Source organism: Grus americana, chromosome 8 (assembly GCF_028858705.1).
Source record: "Grus americana isolate bGruAme1 chromosome 8, bGruAme1.mat, whole genome shotgun sequence".
NCBI classification, from domain to species: Eukaryota; Metazoa; Chordata; class Aves; order Gruiformes; family Gruidae; genus Grus; species Grus americana.
Genome location: NC_072859.1, coordinates 18,517,513 through 18,535,514, shown reverse-complemented (window position 1 = coordinate 18,535,514; position 18,002 = coordinate 18,517,513). Strand labels below are relative to the sequence as shown.

General features: G+C 40.8%; 1 protein-coding gene across 7 annotated transcripts in view; it reads left to right on the top strand.

Moving 5' to 3' along the window:
• LRRC8D (leucine rich repeat containing 8 VRAC subunit D) overlaps positions 1-16,809 on the top strand; it is a 54,100-nt gene extending 37,291 nt beyond the window's left edge. For 6 of the 7 annotated variants that reach the window (XM_054833686.1, XM_054833680.1, XM_054833683.1 and 3 more), the window contains one exon: positions 11,659-16,809. In XM_054833686.1, the coding sequence (XP_054689661.1) occupies positions 11,661-14,231 (2,571 nt within the window). In that variant the 5' untranslated portion in view covers positions 11,659-11,660 and the 3' untranslated portion in view covers positions 14,232-16,809. Of the gene's footprint in view, positions 1-1,165; positions 1,247-11,658 lie in introns of those variants that run through there. The other variant, XM_054833685.1, reaches the window with a different exon arrangement.
• The last annotated feature ends 1,193 nt before the right edge of the window (positions 16,810-18,002 follow it).

Genomic DNA, 18,002 nt, shown 5'->3' with positions numbered 1-18,002 from the left:
AAAAATGTTATTGCAAGTGCTTGGGGAAGGTTGTAGTAATTATGGCAAGGTGATAAGTGCTGGAGCAGGAGTGACATCTGTCCATAGATGAGATTGAATAAAATGTCTCCTTTCTATGTTTTTATTTTCTTTGAGTTGAAGTGAAGTACATACTTGGAAAGCTTCATTGTCTATTTTACCGGAAAGGTAGGTTTCAAGAGCTGTTACGTTTGGTGCCTTATTTTTGAGATAGCATCATCCTCAAACCAGTGGGAAGGAGTATGGCTAAGGATATAGGAATGCTGTAACTGTAAACAGATTTATCTGGACATAATGTTAAGCTTTTTCAAAGATAGCAGTACATTAAAATGTTAAGTTTGATTATACTTTTAATCACACAGCTATCCTACTTTTTCTATCATTTTCTGAAAGCCCGATGGTTTTTGTTTCCTTGCTTTGAATTTTACGGCCACAAACATGCTTGTCATTGCCTAACAAATAATCACTTAGATTGTAAGCCTTCAGGGGCAAGGGTTGCCTGCCTGCTCCCTGCTGGAGAGCCCTCAGTGCAGAGGTTACAATTCCAGCTGCAGTATTTGGATCAAATCATAATATAAATTTAGCAATAGTAAATATTTAAATTGGAGGCTGTATGGGTCTGTTGGTGCTGGTCAATGGCACCAAGTGATACTTGAGCCTTAGTAAACCTTTTTGCAGAGCTGGAAGCTTGCTTGTTAGAGCAGGAATGCTGCAGTCTTAGGGAAGACAGCAAGTCTTTTGGAACATTCTATTCTTAAGGCAACGTTGTGAATGGGTTTTGAGAAAATAAAACATAAAAAGGAAGGAGGTGATCTGAACTCATCAGCAAAACTTCAAAACAGCAGCCTCCAAAATATGTGTTGTAGCGTAATTCCTTTTTATGCTTAAGTACTGAGATTGAAGTACACACCCTGAACCAAACAATTAATGGGACTAGGTGGACTAAGTAAATGGCTTACCTTTTACAGAAAGCAGCTTAAGTTTAGAAGAGGAAAAAGAAATATAGTAAACTTAAATAAATCCCTTTGAGTATAAATGCTTCAGCTGCAGGCATTTTTCCTGGCGAGAAACCACTGGAGATTCAGCTATTGGAAGCTTGGCAGGAATGCAGTAACATTAATAAGTCATCCTTCATCTGTTGATCAGAGTTTTATGCGAGAAGTCGTCGTTGTTACCCATCTGGCAGGATGTCTGAAGCATAGGAGATCTCCTTGCTGATAAGGAGCAGGTAGGGTTGGGAGCAGGCTGGCTGTTGTGCAGTGTCTCCCTAGAGTGGGGGGAGACAGGATGGCGGGGGGGTGTCGGTGGCTGCTCAGCAGTTATCTCGAGTTGTTTCTGTGTCATGGCTTTACAGCTACTCCTCAGCTTGAGTGAGGAAGTCTCCCCTTCTCCCTGGGGAGAAAATAAGCTGTGTGACATTTAAGTAGGAACATAGTTTGACTGTTGTCCCACAAAGGGTTGGAGAGACTGTATATCTGAAAACTGAGGCTGCACCCTCATTATTGAGCTGTAAACTTGCGCCTTTTTTTTTTTTTTTTTTTAAATCAAGCCAGCTCTATGTTGGCATAGTGGGTAAAAGGAAAGGTGGAATTAAAGTGTGCTTTTTCGTATTCTGATTCTCAGCTGCACTTCATGCTCTTGCCATGGAAAAAATCTTGGCAGAAATAGAGGAACTCTGATGTGCAAGTAGGGAGGCTGATGTTTACGTGTACCTTCTTGTGTTGCTGGGTGCTTTTTGGTGTGGTTTTTTCTGTGTTTAATTTGTTTTTGTTGTTTTTTTTTTAATTTAAGTGTGGCCTTTCCTAGATCGCTTTTAGCTAATGGATGGAACGGAAGTGTCCCAGCAGGTAGTTGAAAATACAATGCTCATATGTGTGCGAATCTTACATATGAAACTTCTGTTTAATATGTAACCCAGTGAGAGTCACTGTGTGTTTGTTCTGTCTGAAGAGATGAACCAGCTCAGGTAGGGAACAATGGAGCCTGTTCTTTAGTTAAAGGAACTTTTTGTCTGCTCTTGGCTCTAGATGTCCATGAGGATGCAGTAAATGTTCCAGTGCAAGGTCGCTGGCATGTTCATTAAAAATAAAAAGGAAAGTATTCATTGGAAATAACTTTAGTTACTCAGTAAACCTGCTTCCGTACTGATGGGAATACAGTTTAGAAATTAAGTAAACCTAGACTTCGGTACCATGAGTTAGGGTGGAGAGGTCATTTTGCCCTTAAGAGGGGCTATTAAAACCGATAGCAACGTGAACTTCAGCGACACATTTCTCTCTCTTTGGTAGGCACTCCTTCCTATTCTTTAGGTATGTTTAGGGTGTGTAGTTAAAGGTACTAATATATCCTGTAACAAGATTTGTATCTTTACATTCTGCGGCTTAAAATCACCAAACTAGCAGCTCCCTGCCAAGTTCAATTTCTTACCGCTTTTGAAGTTGCCCCAGTTCTAGGTGAAGCCAGAACAAGATGAGACAGACTGGCAGCGTGTGTGGCTGTGGATCAGAAAGGAGTATTTTTCAGAGGAATTGCATGAGTTGCTGAGTGCCATCTCTACTTGAGATCAAGCTATTTCATATAACAGACTTTGTAGCCATGTGGACTTATTTATGTAAAAGCAAATTTAAATAACATATCAGGGTCTAAACCATATTTAACTGTTCTGTTTTTCAGATTTCTAAATTAAAAAGGAAATATACTTATTTTTTCCCTTTTTCTCTTCCAATCATTTCAATTACTTGTTTAAAAATTGTATTGCTGGGCTGCCTTTTTTTTTTTTTTGTGACAAAAAGCAGGCTCTAGGGACTAGAGTTACCAGATGTGCTTTTATTTTCGTTCAGCTTGCTTTTGAATCTTGATAAATTCCCAAGTGCTCTGGTCAGTAGAAGTGCCAGATGTTTACTGTGTGTTCCTGTACTTCTGATAGTGGTTGTGAAAACTCTGCAGAAACATCACTGCCTAAAAGATAGGGAAATGGCAGATTTTGAATGGCAAAGGGATTAAATGTTCAACACTTGAGTGCGAGCAGCTGTTAGAGTTTATTGGATGGTATAACTTTTAATTGTTATGTCCATGTCAGCACAGGTTGAATTAACTGCAGTAACTTCCAGTTGTGTCTGTACTTGAGTAAAAGTGCTTAAACTGGGGGTCTTGCATGCACAAGTTAGGCTGTCTTTTCAGGATTACCAGTTTGGGTATGTTTTAGGAATTCTGTGCAACGAGATACAAAGTGTCCGCTCACTGTCTTTTGCTCTAGTCTGGCTAGGTAAAACAGAAAATGCTGTTGGAGATCTGACCACTCAGCCTCAGCATCGCTACTTCGATGACTGGTTATGTGCTGCCTCGGATGAAAGGAGGGTGAACTGGTATTACGTAAATAACAGTGGTTGTAACAGCAACATAAGGTTTGGAGTGCACGTGCTGGGGTACACCAAGGCATGTTCTTTGCCTTCATCTGCCAGGTCCTTGTTACTCTGCTGTAAGATTTCTGTCCAGGCAGTTGTGCTTTGCAAGATTGGTGTTCTTCCCAAGAGAAACTGCCTGTCAAATGCCTGTGCATTCACAGACTGTTACTTACAGATATGAAAAGCATATGCTCAGTATTTAGCCCTGCTGGGGTCTAGCCTTATTAGTCATCTCTTGGTTTCTTGCATGTTGCCTTGCTAGATGGTTTGTTTCATAACAGTACAATCACATGTGGCTAACTGACTTGAACTGTAGCGCATATAGTTACAATACTGAGTTCTTTACCAGCTACAGAGACCCGTGCAGGGGGACGCTCAAAGACCGCTCTCCACTCCTGTTTCCTTCTCCCATCCCTTTTTGCACACCCTTTATGGTTACTGATGCTACTAATCTGTGTGAGCCTGGTGTTGCTGAACATTCAGTTTAGTGTCTCTCAGAGCTTTTTCAAGGTGAAAAACTGACAAGTCATAATCTGAAAGATACTGAGGGCCTGCACTGCACCCTGAAGCCTGGGGATAAATGTGAACAAAACCTGAAGCTTGTACTTTTGGTCAAAGCATCCCTCTCATAAGAGCATGGCCTGGGAGTACAGCAGTAGGCAAAGTGGACGTTGTTCATTCTCTGTGTTCTGCAGGTGCAGAACTTGCATGCGACGAATGCGGACTTAATCGTGCTAATATTCTTTGGGTGCTTTGGGGAGCTAGTCAGAAATACATTGGGCTCCTGTTTTGAAAGTCGTCATTAAGCAGACCTACAAGGCAAGAATGAGGTACGATTCGAGAGTTTATTGTTAGGGAAATTATGGCTGCTAATACTGCTTTTTAAATATCACATTGATTACAAAACCATCTGTGTAGGAGTGGTGTATAGCACTAGACCTTCAAAGAACTGGTAAACAAGGAAGATTCAGTGTAAACACTTAAGTAGCAGGATCCAAAAGTAGGTTAGAGTGTTATACAACCTGAAAAAGCTCAGCTTTGAAGGGCAGAATTTTTGAAGATTTAAAAAAAGAAAAAATTTTTATAGATTTAATTTTTGTAAATGGGTACTAATTTGATATTGATTATATAAAGCAAGAATCTTATTTTTGTCTCCAACTTACTGAAGCCTAATATTTCTGTTTGCAGTCTGAGAGAAATTAGATTTTGATAATTTTTTGTTTACTGAATTGCTGTCGGTCAGGTTAATGTTGTTCATAAAGATGATGATTCCTTAGTTGGGGAATTTTACAGTCTCTATCAGAGATTATGTATTCCCTTTAAGGGAAAGTCCAAAATTATAGTTGTGCAATTTGGGCAGTGGGATAGGGGAGTGGGGGAGATGGGTTAGTTGCGGGGGGGTTGTTTGTTTGGGGGTGTTTTTGTTGTTGTTTTGTTTCTCAAATAATGAGTGTATGAGTGGTGCTAATTAATCCTCCTTAATCATGTATGTATGTTATGAAATTACAGCATCATATTTTTCCATATATATTTATATAATGAGATATAGTTATAATTAAAAGCTATTGTGGAACTCTCGTTCCTCAGTTGGAATGTTTTTCTCTATAGGAAATCTCCGTTCAGCTTTGTGTTCGTTGCTTTCTCCGTATTCAGTTATCATCCATTACGCCTACAGAGCATCTTGTGATACACCATCTCTAAAATACTACGTTCAGGGTGACATGCAGTTCATTTTAAGAAAGTCAAATCGTACAGATAAATATCCCATCCCATAGAAATTTGCTTGGCCTGGAATATCAGATAGTCCAAACCAGTAACAATTTGCTGAGTCAAGGGGTAGCCAAACAAAACTAAACCAACCCAGATCTTGCAGATTGATCCAAAACTGGTAGATTTGATCGCTGTCAGATGTTTAAAGAAGAAATAGTGAGTGGGAATTCTTGTAATTCTAATTTGGTGGAAAAAAATAACAGAAATCTCTTTCCATGCAGGTTCATACGTTAAATCTGTTTCTGATCTTCCTGAGACAAAAGCTGTAATCAGGAAGTACCTGATACCATTAGCCGCGCTGTACTCCTTGCGTTCTGGTGTTAATGTTCTGCAATACCTTCTGTCGCTGCAGAAGTAGCAAAACATTTCATATAGTAGAGAAACACTATAAAAATACCTATTTAAAAATACCTAGGTTGTATTTTATCGTGGAATGTTTCCTGGGCTTTTCAGGCAATAGGGACACTCAACAGGCAAATCCGTGTTTAGCTGAATTTGGGGGTTTGATTTGCAGGATGCTTGAGAAGAGAAACTATAGTCACAGTTATATCTAAAACTGGTTTTGTAACCTGAGTGGGGTCAGGTGGAGCAAAGCGCAATAATTCCCTGTGGAATAAAGCAGCAGAGAGTTAACTCTCTCTTTCAAATCGGCTGCTGCTTCTCTACAGCTGCCCAGAGGCAGTGCCTCAGCCAGCATACATGGGGCTGCAAACCAGGCTAGGAGTAGTTGTAATATTCCTAGCTACAGTAGCAGGGACAATTTACCTCTATTACTAGATCCCAAAGCCTACTGGTGTTTTGGTTAAACCTGCTTCAGTTTGTTTTAATCTCTTAATCTCAGGAACTGAATAACCAGTGCAGGTGATGAATGTGTCTTTATGCTCAGAATGCATAAATTCATTCATGGGCTCTTTTCTGAATGTCTTCATGCACTATTTTACAAGGGCTCTGGGGCTCCTTACGCTGGGTTGTGTGGGGAAGAAAAAGGAGGAAAAAAAAAAAGATGCCATCTTTTTGATCTTTGCAGATTGTCTGTGGAACAATTGATATTCACAGCGTCCAGGCTAAGAGCAATCTCATCATCCATTCTTATCCCATTAAGGTCTAATTGCCTGTCTTAATAGGATATTGCAGAAGTAGAAAAACAAAGGAAGTAGAAATGATTGGTGGAAAGAGAGAGTAAAATATACAGTGGAAATAAATTTGAACCTATGGTCACTTGATCAAAAGCAAGCTAGCAAAGCATTTTAGTTATGGGAAAACTTTTCTTCTCCTTAAGTTCCTGTGGGAAGGGAGAAAACAATTTTGTTCATGGCAGCACTTTTTCTTTTCAACTAGAAATGTGGGGTGTTTTTAGGAAATTCTTGACCAGTTGCAGTTACAAGGCTAATTCAAGAATCGTTTTGTTCCCTGAAACAAAGTGGGCTTGTTCAGAGCCTTGGGAACCTGGAAGTAAAATGAGAGATTCACGTGCTACAATTCTGTTTTTATTTGTTTGTTCTAACTTTGAATTTGCTTTAACTTTAAATATGTTTTAAAACAGGAGGGCCAGTGAATTACAGGGGCAGACAGATGAAGTATTTATCAGTAAGTACAGGAAGAAGTAGGATGTAAATAAACATTAGTGACATACCAATCTGCTGCTTCCTTTTCCTCTAACTTCTGTATTTAAGCTAGAACAGTTTCTTAGGAAATAACCCCAATATGTCCACTTAGTATTTCAGCATTTGTAGTCTGAAATATGTCAGAAAAAATCACTAGGTTAATCACATTCTGAGCTCTTTCTATTATAGCTTTTCTTTAAGACTAATGAAAGGATTATAATTTCATAAATCATACTACTTACCCAGTTAGTTTGTTACCTTTGCTGATTTAATGTGGGCCTGTAACTTAGAACAATTGTATTATCATTATAATTTTTTTTTCTCTTTGTATTCTGTTCTGTTTATATTCTGGTTTTATTCACTGTAACTTATATAACTGCAAAATAACCAGAGTGGTTCTAGAGCTCCATATCACATTTGCAATGAGAAGGGAGGTAGTACTACGCTGCTTTCAGAACTCTCACCTAAAATCTCTGGAGGTAGCAATAAACAGTTGTGCTTAGAACAATTTAATATGTTTAGGTTAAAGAATTTTATTTTTTTTTCCAGGAAAGAATGCGCCCAGTAGATAGCTGGAGGTAATGGATGGAGCTGGGAGAGGTTAATGTTATCCTAGAGAGTCATCCAATTTACAGAACTGGAGACAAAGGGTTTGGGAGGAAAAAGGACTATTTGTGAAAATTAAAGGTCTTCCTTATTTTGTGTAGCTGTGCAGCCCTAATATCATACTGAAAGAGGCTTGAATTAAAATCTGGGCTTATTAAAACTGAACTAAAGTATACTATTTTAAAAAAAAAAAAGAGACTGTGTCCTGCAATTCCACACTGGAAATTAATTGCTTCTTTTCAAGAACCACAGTTTTCCAGTTTGGGTCTAGATCTTGGCGTGTCAAAACCCCATGTTCTGCTGAGCCTCAAAGTCCATTTGGTACCTTGCGAGCCCTGAAAAGGGCTGAAAGAAATGCATGTTTTCACCATGAGAAATCAGACATTCTGACTTTTCAGCTGCATAGTACTTTGTTCGTTAGTTTGAGCTACCTGCTTACAGACTTTTGGCATCGGGGTTGTGAATAGAGCATGCACTGGCCTTGAGGGGAGACCACTAATGGCAGGGAGCTGCAGGTGCTGCTTGCCAGGCACAGACCGGCATCTACATCTTCTTTTTGTTGTTGGTTTGTTTGGGGTTTTTTTACTGCCGTGTCATCACTGCAGTTTATCGTGACAGCCCAACCCCAATCTGGCACTCTTAAAAGGAGGTGAAAATTAGCAATGAAAATACTATCTGTCTGCTCCAAGGAATATTCTGGAGAGTAAGCTTTAAAAGCAGGTTTTAAAAGCTTTAAATAGTTTAAATTGAATGTTGGAATAAAGAAAAGCCCAAAACATTACAACACGGTAGTGGACCTGTTGTTCTGAGTACCTCTTAATAGTTTGACTTATAAGCATCTGCAAAAATAAAATAAAAATTAACTTCTGTGGTTATTAGTTTAGTAAATCAAACACCAATACATGTAATAATAGATTTAAGGGAGAAATACAAAATTTATTTACTACTTGTCAGTCTGAATGTGTCTTACACTGTGTGTACATTTATAGTTGGGTTTTGTTTGTTTGTTGGGATTTTTTTAGTTTTTTTTTTAAGACTCAGAGTATATAAATATTTCAGACATTTGAGGACAGAAACCTGTTTTCAGCTCCTGGAAATGATTTTTGCTAGCTAGAAAAAGGTCTGCCTCTCTTTTATGAGATACAGTGTTAGACATTAACGCCACAGAGGGGTGTTTTTGTGTTTTATAACTGCTAATCTCTGCCAAAACACCAGCTCTTCTGTGAGTATCAGTAACTTGAAAGAAAAGACATGTTCAGAGCATTGAATGTGGTACTTCTCAGTGTAATGCTCCTGTTACACCACGCTGCCTACAGCCTCACAAAGGATTACACAGGCTCTGTTGTGTTTCCTAACCTTTTTTGAGATTGTTTTGTGTGTGTGTTAGAGGTCTGAAAGAGGTGATTTTTAGCTTTAGCTTTTTTTTATTGTTCTTTCTGAGTCTGGCTGGAACCACTTTGTGCTCTCTTATTTCTTTTCCATTATTTCAGTTGCTTAGAGCAGCCAGGTCTGCAACGCTTCGTTTTCGGTGCTTTATCCACGTTCTCATGGTAGAAGCAAAAAAATCACCTTTGTTCTGTGAAAGGAATTCTGCAGCTTGTGCCCCAAACCGCAATGAAGTAACTTCCCACGTAATTAGCTAGTGCAAAGTTGAGGTAAAAGCTAGCCCCAGAGGCACGAGCGGTAGCAGCTACCCATGTTTGCTACAGCAGTCATCTCATTCCTCCTTCCCATCCTGCTTGTCTCCTTCCTGCGCATCGCATGGCTGTATGTGCAGAGCCTCGGCTGTAAAAGCATGTGTGACTTGTCCGTGCTAACCATTTGGCCCTCTGCTCTCCTGTTGACCTATTGCACTGGTAACCCAGTGGAGGAGAAGTTCTTGTGGCTTCCCAGGTGGGTGTCTCACAGTGAGAACAGCCTGGAGATCCGTGAGAGCATCCCTTCCAAACAGCTTCCAAGAAAGGAAAAAAAAAAAAAAATTCAGGGGTAAAAACCCAAACATCTGCTGCTGTTTTGTGGTTTTCCTGTCCTGGGCAGGTGGCAGTTGTGCCTTAGGAGTAAGGAGGGCCCTTTTATATCTATCTGTTCACATTAGTACAAATGACTAATGCTTTTCTTTTGCACGCGGTTGTTATTTAAATGTCAAAGGCAGCAATTCTAGGGCAAGCAGTCATGCTGTGACTCAGTCTAGGTAAGCACCAGGAGACATTAAAGAAAAGGGGAGTTTGTAGCTAACTTCAAGTGAAGCACTGTGAGGCTTTGACAGCGGTGGGGTACGTTACTGGTACGTTACTGGTCCGTGTCCTTCAGCCCTTCCCATAGCAACTACAGCCCTGGGGAGGTGCGTGGGGAAGGGCTCAGGAACCTTCCTGCGTGGAGGAGGCTCTCATGGAGCTGGGATAACTGTAAGACCCTGACAACTTGCCTTACTGATGAGGGAGGAGTATTTGACATTCCTTTGCCCACGGGAAAATAGAGAAGGAGCGCGCTGAAAGTTCCTTCTGCCCATTTCCTGAGGAACTGAGCCTTAACTTTTACATTTTGGCAACAGTGAGATGAGTACTGCAGTGAGGTAGGTCCCTTTCCACCAAGTTGCAGGCTAAGTATGCGAAGCTGGTAAAATCTCCTGGGAGGAGAGTGTGGGAGGCCAGGGACTGATACCTCCCTGTGGTGGCAGAGCTGCTTTCATCCTGAGCTCCATGCTGGGCTCTGTAACGGCGGCCGCTGGCCTTTACCGCAGACCGAGGTCATGGGGGCTGCTTGCGCTGGTGCAGGGAAGGAGAGGGGCTAATGCGTGCCTTTGACCGTATAGGCAGTAGCTGATATTTGAGTTCTGCATATAGAAATATCTGTTATCTTCTTCAGAGAAATGTGGGCTAGAAATAATCAAACGATCATGTTGTATATTCATTGCCTGTGACATTGTCCTTTAGGGTTTGTAAGGTTCAGGTCTGTACTAATTGGTATGCTGCAAGTTAAAAATAACGAATCTGATGCATCTTTATACCGCCTGCTTTGATCTCCTTGTGCTCTGCTAAGCTGTTCTTTTCCCAGCCAAAGGGAGCCAGACTGTGCTAATGTACATCCCGTCTCCTTCCCCACTCCATGTGTGCACACAAGCTGTGTATTTGACTTTAGAAATGGCAAATTTGGGTCACAAGTTCAGCAGTTAAAATGATGATTTTACCACATCCTGCTTGCACAGGAAACTTATTTTTTAAAAAGCTGATAAGTTGAGTCCTCTAGGTTGCGTCAAAATAAAAAGCAAAGCAAGCTACTTAAAGCTGCAGAGAGGTTTGGATTCTCACACAATCAGTTTGCCACTTTGTCTCACAGTGCATATGTTTAAATTACAGTGAAAGCCTTGCAGCCTGCTCCTGTGCTACCTGGACTAACCAGCTTCCTATAATCACCAGGCTGTGATGATAATCTGAAACAATATTTTTCCCATCATGTTAAGAAAGAATTGGGGGGGGGGGGGTAGCTGGGTTGGATTTTTCTGAGGAAGGCCTATTTCTTCATTTATTTTGGGAAAAAAATTACACAGTACTGTTTAGTCCAATAAATAGGTGATAACTGTTTCTCACTGTAAAACACCCAAACATGTTAAAAGAATTGTGCTAAATATTCACGTAAAAACTGCAAGACTTTCACTTGTGCGGTGGTACTTAAGGGAAAGGAGCCGATCAATCTGGTGGATTCTTAATAGCAAGGACTGGGACACACTGACTGTTATGCGTTAGATGAAAAGAAATAAGAGACCTTGCTCAAAGGTGCTGTGTGAGTCATGAGCAAGGTGCAAAACATTTAACAAATGCTACTTTATTTAAATGTACGGCACTACAAAATGTTAGTGCTGGATTTCATGTGTTCAGATTCAAGCAGTCGCTTTTACAGAATCAGATTTTGGGCAGTGTAATCAATTGTTGCTATTCACGTCATTAATATGTATCAGATACAGCACTTTACCTTTCAGATATTTCAGTTGCACAGAGCAGGCCTTGGTGCTTGTACTGTGAAGTGACAAAGATACGTAAATACCAGCTGGCCTGAAGTGAGAAGACTTCTGCTGATGCTAAAGTAATGCATCATTTCAGTGCATATCCTTTGAGAAAAATGTGTTGAGTGGAATGATGGACAATGTGTGACAGGCAACAAAACCTGAGGATCTGTATGTCTGGTGTGATTGTTATTAAATGGTAAAATAACCTGCTTTACCGGTCAACAATACTGATTTTGTCTTTGTTCTCTTGTAGGAATGTTTACCCTTGCAGAAGTTGCATCGCTCAATGACATCCAGCCAACTTACCGTATCTTGAAACCATGGTGGGATGTATTTATGGATTATCTAGCTGTTGTTATGTTAATGGTTGCCATTTTTGCTGGAACCATGCAGCTGACCAAAGACCAGGTGGTCTGCTTGCCAGTTTTGCAGTCTACTGTAAATTCAAAAGCACAACCCGGCATGTCAGGGAAGGCTGACTTTACCACTGTGGAAACAACCACTGGTCAAGGAGAAGAAGCATCAATGAGAACGGTTTCCTTCGGAAGTGCCCCTACTGTAACACCTGATGTACCTCTGAGCAGAGCTACCTCTCCTCAGTATCAACCCACTGAATCAGGCCAGGAGCTGAAGAAGGAGCAGAAAGATTCTTCAGGCCGTAAAACAAATTTGGATTTTCAGCAATATGTGTTTATTAACCAGATGTGCTATCATTTGGCTCTTCCTTGGTATTCAAAGTATTTTCCCTATCTTGTTCTCATCCATACTATCATTTTAATAGTCAGTAGCAATTTTTGGTTCAAATATCCCAAGACTTGCTCAAAAATTGAGCATTTTGTGTCTATCTTAGGGAAGTGCTTTGAGTCCCCTTGGACTACAAAAGCATTGTCTGAAACGGCATGTGAAGACTCCGAGGAGAACAAACAGAGGCTAACTGGTGCCCAGTCCCTGCCCAAGTATGTTTCCACTAGTAGTGATGAAGGAAGCCCAAGTGCCAGCACTCCCATGATAACAAAGTCTGGCTTCAAATTTTCAGCTGACAAGCCGATGATCGAGGTTCCCAGCGTCACTATTTTAGATAAGAAAGATGGCGAACAAGCCAAAGCGCTCTTTGAGAAAGTCCGCAAGTTCAGGGCTCACGTGGAGGACAGTGACCTGATTTACAAACTCTACGTTGGCCAGACTGTCATCAAGACTGTCAAGTTCATATTTATTCTCTGCTATACTGCAAACTTTGTCAACACCATTAGTTTTGAGCACATCTGCAACCCGAAAGTGGAACACCTGATTGGCTACACACAGTTTGAATGTACACACAACATGGCTTACATGTTGAAGAAGCTGCTTATCAGCTATATCTCCCTCATTTGTGTCTATGGTTTTATCTGTCTCTACACGCTTTTCTGGCTGTTCCGAATACCTTTAAAAGAATATTCCTTTGAAAAGGTCAGAGAAGAGAGTAGCTTTAGCGATATCCCTGATGTCAAAAATGATTTTGCATTTCTCTTGCATATGGTAGATCAGTACGACCAGCTGTATTCTAAGCGATTTGGTGTCTTTTTGTCAGAGGTAAGTGAGAACAAACTACGGGAAATTAGTTTAAACCATGAATGGACCTTTGAAAAGCTGCGGCAACACGTTTCCCGCAATGCGCAGGACAAACAAGAGTTGCATCTCTTCATGCTGTCGGGGGTCCCCGACGCAGTGTTTGATCTGACGGATCTGGATGTGTTGAAACTGGAGCTGATTCCAGAAGCAAAAATCCCAGCAAAAATTTCCCAGATGACGAATCTTCAGGAGCTTCACTTGTGCCACTGCCCTGCAAAGGTTGAGCAGACTGCCTTCAGCTTTCTCCGGGACCACTTGAGATGCCTTCATGTGAAATTCACAGATGTTGCAGAAATTCCTGCGTGGGTGTATTTGCTCAAAAACCTCCGTGAATTGTACTTGATAGGCAATTTGAACTCTGAAAACAATAAAATGATAGGGCTCGAATCTCTCAGAGAGTTGAGACACCTTAAAATTCTCCACGTAAAGAGCAATTTGACCAAAATTCCCCCCAATATCACAGATGTGGCACCACATCTGACAAAACTAGTCATTCATAATGACGGCACTAAGCTTGTGGTACTCAATAGCCTTAAGAAAATGACTAATGTTGCGGAGTTGGAACTGCAGAACTGTGAACTGGAGAGAATTCCCCATGCCATCTTCAGCCTCTCTAACTTACAGGAACTGGATTTAAAGTCAAATAGCATACGCACAATTGAAGAAATCATCAGTTTCCAGCACTTAAAGAGATTGACTTGTTTAAAGCTGTGGCACAATAAAATAGTCAGCATTCCTTCCTCCATTACCCACATAAAAAATTTGGAGTCTCTTTATCTCTCCAATAACAAACTCGAATCCTTACCAGCCGCAGTGTTCAGTTTACAGAAACTTAGGTGTTTAGATGTAAGCTACAACTCAATCGTGTCGATTCCAGTGGAAATAGGTTTGCTTCAAAATCTGCAGCATTTTCACATCACAGGAAACAAAGTCGACGTTTTGCCAAAACAGTTGTTTAAATGCGTTAAATTGAGGACTTTGAGTCTGGGACAAAACTGTATTACCTCAATCCCAGATAAAGTTAGTCAACTGTTGCAGCTGACTCATCTGGAACTGAAGGGAAACTGCTTGGACCGTCTGCCAGCCACGCTGGGGCAGTGTCAGCTTCTCAGGAAAAGCGGGCTCGTGGTAGAAGATCACCTCTTTGATGCTTTGCCCTCGGAAGTTAAAGAGGTGTTGAATCAAGACACAAGCATTCCTTTTGCTAACGGGATTTAGGCTGAGGTAGCTGACTTCCGAACGGCAAATGCTAAAAAGTGTGGCAATTGTGAGACCATGCGTTTTAGGAAGCAGAATTCCTTGGAAGGCAGGACTACTAGCAGGATTAGAGGTGTAACTGAGTGTTCAATGTTTGCAGTGTTTTAAAAGATTATTTCCAAAATTTTTGAGAGGATAAAGAACCTTAATAATCTCAATTCATTTTTCCTTAAATTGTTTGTAACTTGGATGCTGCCGCTTTTGAATGTTTACAAATTTGCTTGCCTGCTTAAAGTAAATGATTAAATTGATGACCTTTTCTTACTATGCAAGTTATTCTTTAAGGTCTGGATTTACTTTAGTGCATTATGGGGGGAAAAACAAGGATAAATGTTGTATATGGTATGGTTCTAACAGCACTTGAAACACACGTTGATGTGTGGTATTAGTGCTTAGCCATCCTCAGCAAACGAAACCAGTTTGGCTGTGCTTTGAACTGCACCAGAGCCGCCATTTTCATGCATTAAGGTATGTGGTTTGCATCAGGCCAAGTCTGTTCACCTTCATTCTTCATCCTCAAGGCTTCATGTTTTTGGGTGAGATTTCTTCTGTGGTCCAGTGTGCTGCTCCTTCACACCGGCAAGGACTGGTCACATTCCTGCAGCTGGTCTCCCCCCAGCTTCCATAATGCTCCTCTGTCTCACGCAGCAGTGGGTGGTAAAAAGGGAGGATACTGCCACTTGGCTTTCAAATTGGGGATAGTTTTGATATTTGAACTGTTTTGCAAGGTGTCTTTGAAAGCCATTAAACACCAAGTGACTTTACTGCTCATGTTTTGCTCCTCTTCTGGGTTTTCACCTGGGAAACTCAAGGCATTTTATGAGTTGGTGATTTGTTTGTTTCATGGCCCTTGCTTAGGAACTGGGGTTTCTGCTCCATTTTCTAGACGAAATGTGATTTAGCTTTATCACCTGTTGTGGTGTGTCTTCCACACCTGGACTTTAACCGTAGAACCACCGTTCTCTCCGGCCTAAGTAATCTGATGTTTTTGAAAATTTACGCACTGTTAGAAAACCCTAACTGTGTGCCAGATAAGTCATCAAATAAAGGAAAAAGCAGACAGCAGTGAGCATGGGATTTTTTTTGTTGTTTTTTGGTGTTGTTTTTTTCTTAACTGAGTTTGCATTGCCAGAACCATTAAAGAAATATAATCCATTAAATCTGCAAAATCATCAGTTGTAAATCTTGGCCATTTACATTCTATGTGTGCAGAAAAGAAGTACTATGCTGGGAGATGATTACATGATTACTCATGGTTTAAACACAATTCCCTATTGTAGTGCAGTCAGGACTGAACTAGTCTGTAGTTCAAGGGACTGTTCTTCTCACACAGAAATCCTCGTGCACAGTGATTTCTACTGTAACTTCACCAGAGCTGCCCTGACTCACACCACTATTAACGAGGGGATAGTTTAGGCCTAGGGGCATTGAGCAGTCGGGAACATTTCAAATACTGCTCTTACAAAACTTGCACATTTTATTGTTAATCATTTACTGTTAGTCCTGCTGGGAGGACTGTTCTCAGCTGTAGGTAGCAGTCTCTGAATACATACCTGCACTGTATGTCTATGTATATCAGAAGACCAGTTTATGAATAGTGGTTTTCCCACTTCTTTTGGGGATACAGTCTGTTTTCCACTTGCCAGCAGGTAGTAAACTTGGGATGTTGACGGTTCTTCAACACTAAGTCACAGGTTTGGCAGAATACTTGCAGCTACTGATCTGTCCTCCACTGGGAAATTTAGTGCTAATCCTCAGAATTTTTTTTTTTTAAGCAGAAGTTAAGGCTGCAGTGGATTTTTTTTTCTAAGAAACTCTTTCATGTGTTAATTTTTTGCACATAGATCACTTTAAAATTGCTGGACTATTGACTCTCTAGAAAAACTGTGGAATATACTATTGGTGTATGCTGTGTATTTGCTGTTGAGTGTCATTTCAGCTTCCAAGAAATTGTGTGTAGGAGGGAGGAAGAGTTGGAGGATGACAAAGTAATTAAATATTTAGAAAAATAGTTCTATTTTTCATCTTTTTTTTTCTTATTTTAATAGTGGAATCGCACAGAATGCGGCCATGGATCGATCCAGCTTTTTAAAAGCTTTTTTGGTGTTTCCGATTCTCCTACTCTCCCTACTGATGTTCAAAAAAATAAACCCGTGTCCGTTTCATATGAGTATGGTATACATAATTTAGACCACTGTTTTGACTAGTTATTAGCCAATTGTACTTCTTTAGACAACTTCCTCCAAAATAAGTATATGTTAAAGTTAATTTCAGGCTTGTGATGCTTGCTCAGCATAAACTCCATCCTTGTTTTTAGAAGAGCTTTCTCAGAGTGGGGAGGAGCTGCCCATCATCCCCATGTCGCCTCCCCCCAGTCCTTCCTCCTCTTTGTGACTGTTTATAATGTTCCTATTTCCTGCGTGGCGACTGACACAATCTTGCTTTAAAGTCTTGGAAGTTCATCTCTTTTCCATGTAAGGCATGTGAAATATATTTTGCATTTCTATTTGATTTAATAAATAAGATGTTTATATCTTCCTCTAATCTATTTTTTTAAATGGGAGAAAAGTGTGTTTGTGTAGTAAAATCTCTGATTTCAAGTATCTTATGCTGACCTTGTTCTGTGGTGCCTGTAATCTAAGGAAGAGGTCTGAGTTGCTGCTTCTAGTAAATCCTGTAGGTATGGTTTCTAACTAGAATACAGTACTTCATGATAGATTTTTTTTTTCTTTTCATATACATAAGCTAAATGACCTATCACTGTTTTTATTTGGCTAATGGAGTTTTGCAGAATATATATATATATATATATGGCCCTGGAAGAAAAACTTCTGTGTTCCTTCAAATGAGAGGAAGCAGGAAATTGCCCATTCTGCTTTCTCCTGCCTCTGTAACGCATTTCTGTGAAGATCACTTAGTTTTCCAGTAAATTGTCCTTTTGAAAGATGCTTCCTGTGATGCAAACAGAGTTATGGCTGCCCTGAGCAGGCATCAGGCCTCTTGGCGTTAGGGAGTATGCTCACACTCATGAAAGGCTCTCTGCTGCTAAATTAAATGGCTTTGCAGTCCTGAGCTGCCCTTTCTCGTAGTGAAGGGGGAAGCCCAAACACTGTAACGCTGTCTGGTTATGGGGGATCCACTTTGTGGACTGTATTTCTAATAAAAGTCTTATAGAAGTAGCTCTTCTGTATATTCTGTTTCCATGGATGTGCACAGAAATCAGTGATGTACGGTTATGTGAAGGCAGCAGGCTAGACTGATGCCCTTACTTGAAGTCAAGTTAAACAAATGTGGTGTTCCTGCAGCTGTGGTGCTGCCAGTCATTTGGATTTCTCGTAGGAGCAGGTGTTGGCTTTGAGACTGCTCTGGTCTCAAGACAGGGAGCTGTGCAGGAACCTGACAGTCCTGAGTGTAACTCTTCTGCACCTCGTTGTGAACATGAAAAATGAGGCGTCTGTGGGATGCGAAGCCGTGAGGGTGCTAAAGATGAGAACAAAAGCCTTGCATTTGGTGAGGCATCCCGGTGTTGATGGCAGAGCCGTAGGACACAGTGGCAGTGGGCTGAGGGTAGCTTACCTGGGCTGCTGTCGCCCAGTGTGATGGGATTATTGCCTATGCAATAACTGGCCTTGACGGTAACGTGGAGCAGGGCACTGCACTTCAGTCCGAAGCAAGAAGGGAGGCTAAACCTGTGACTTGAGACCTACTTTTGGTTTTGGCACATCCTTCTCA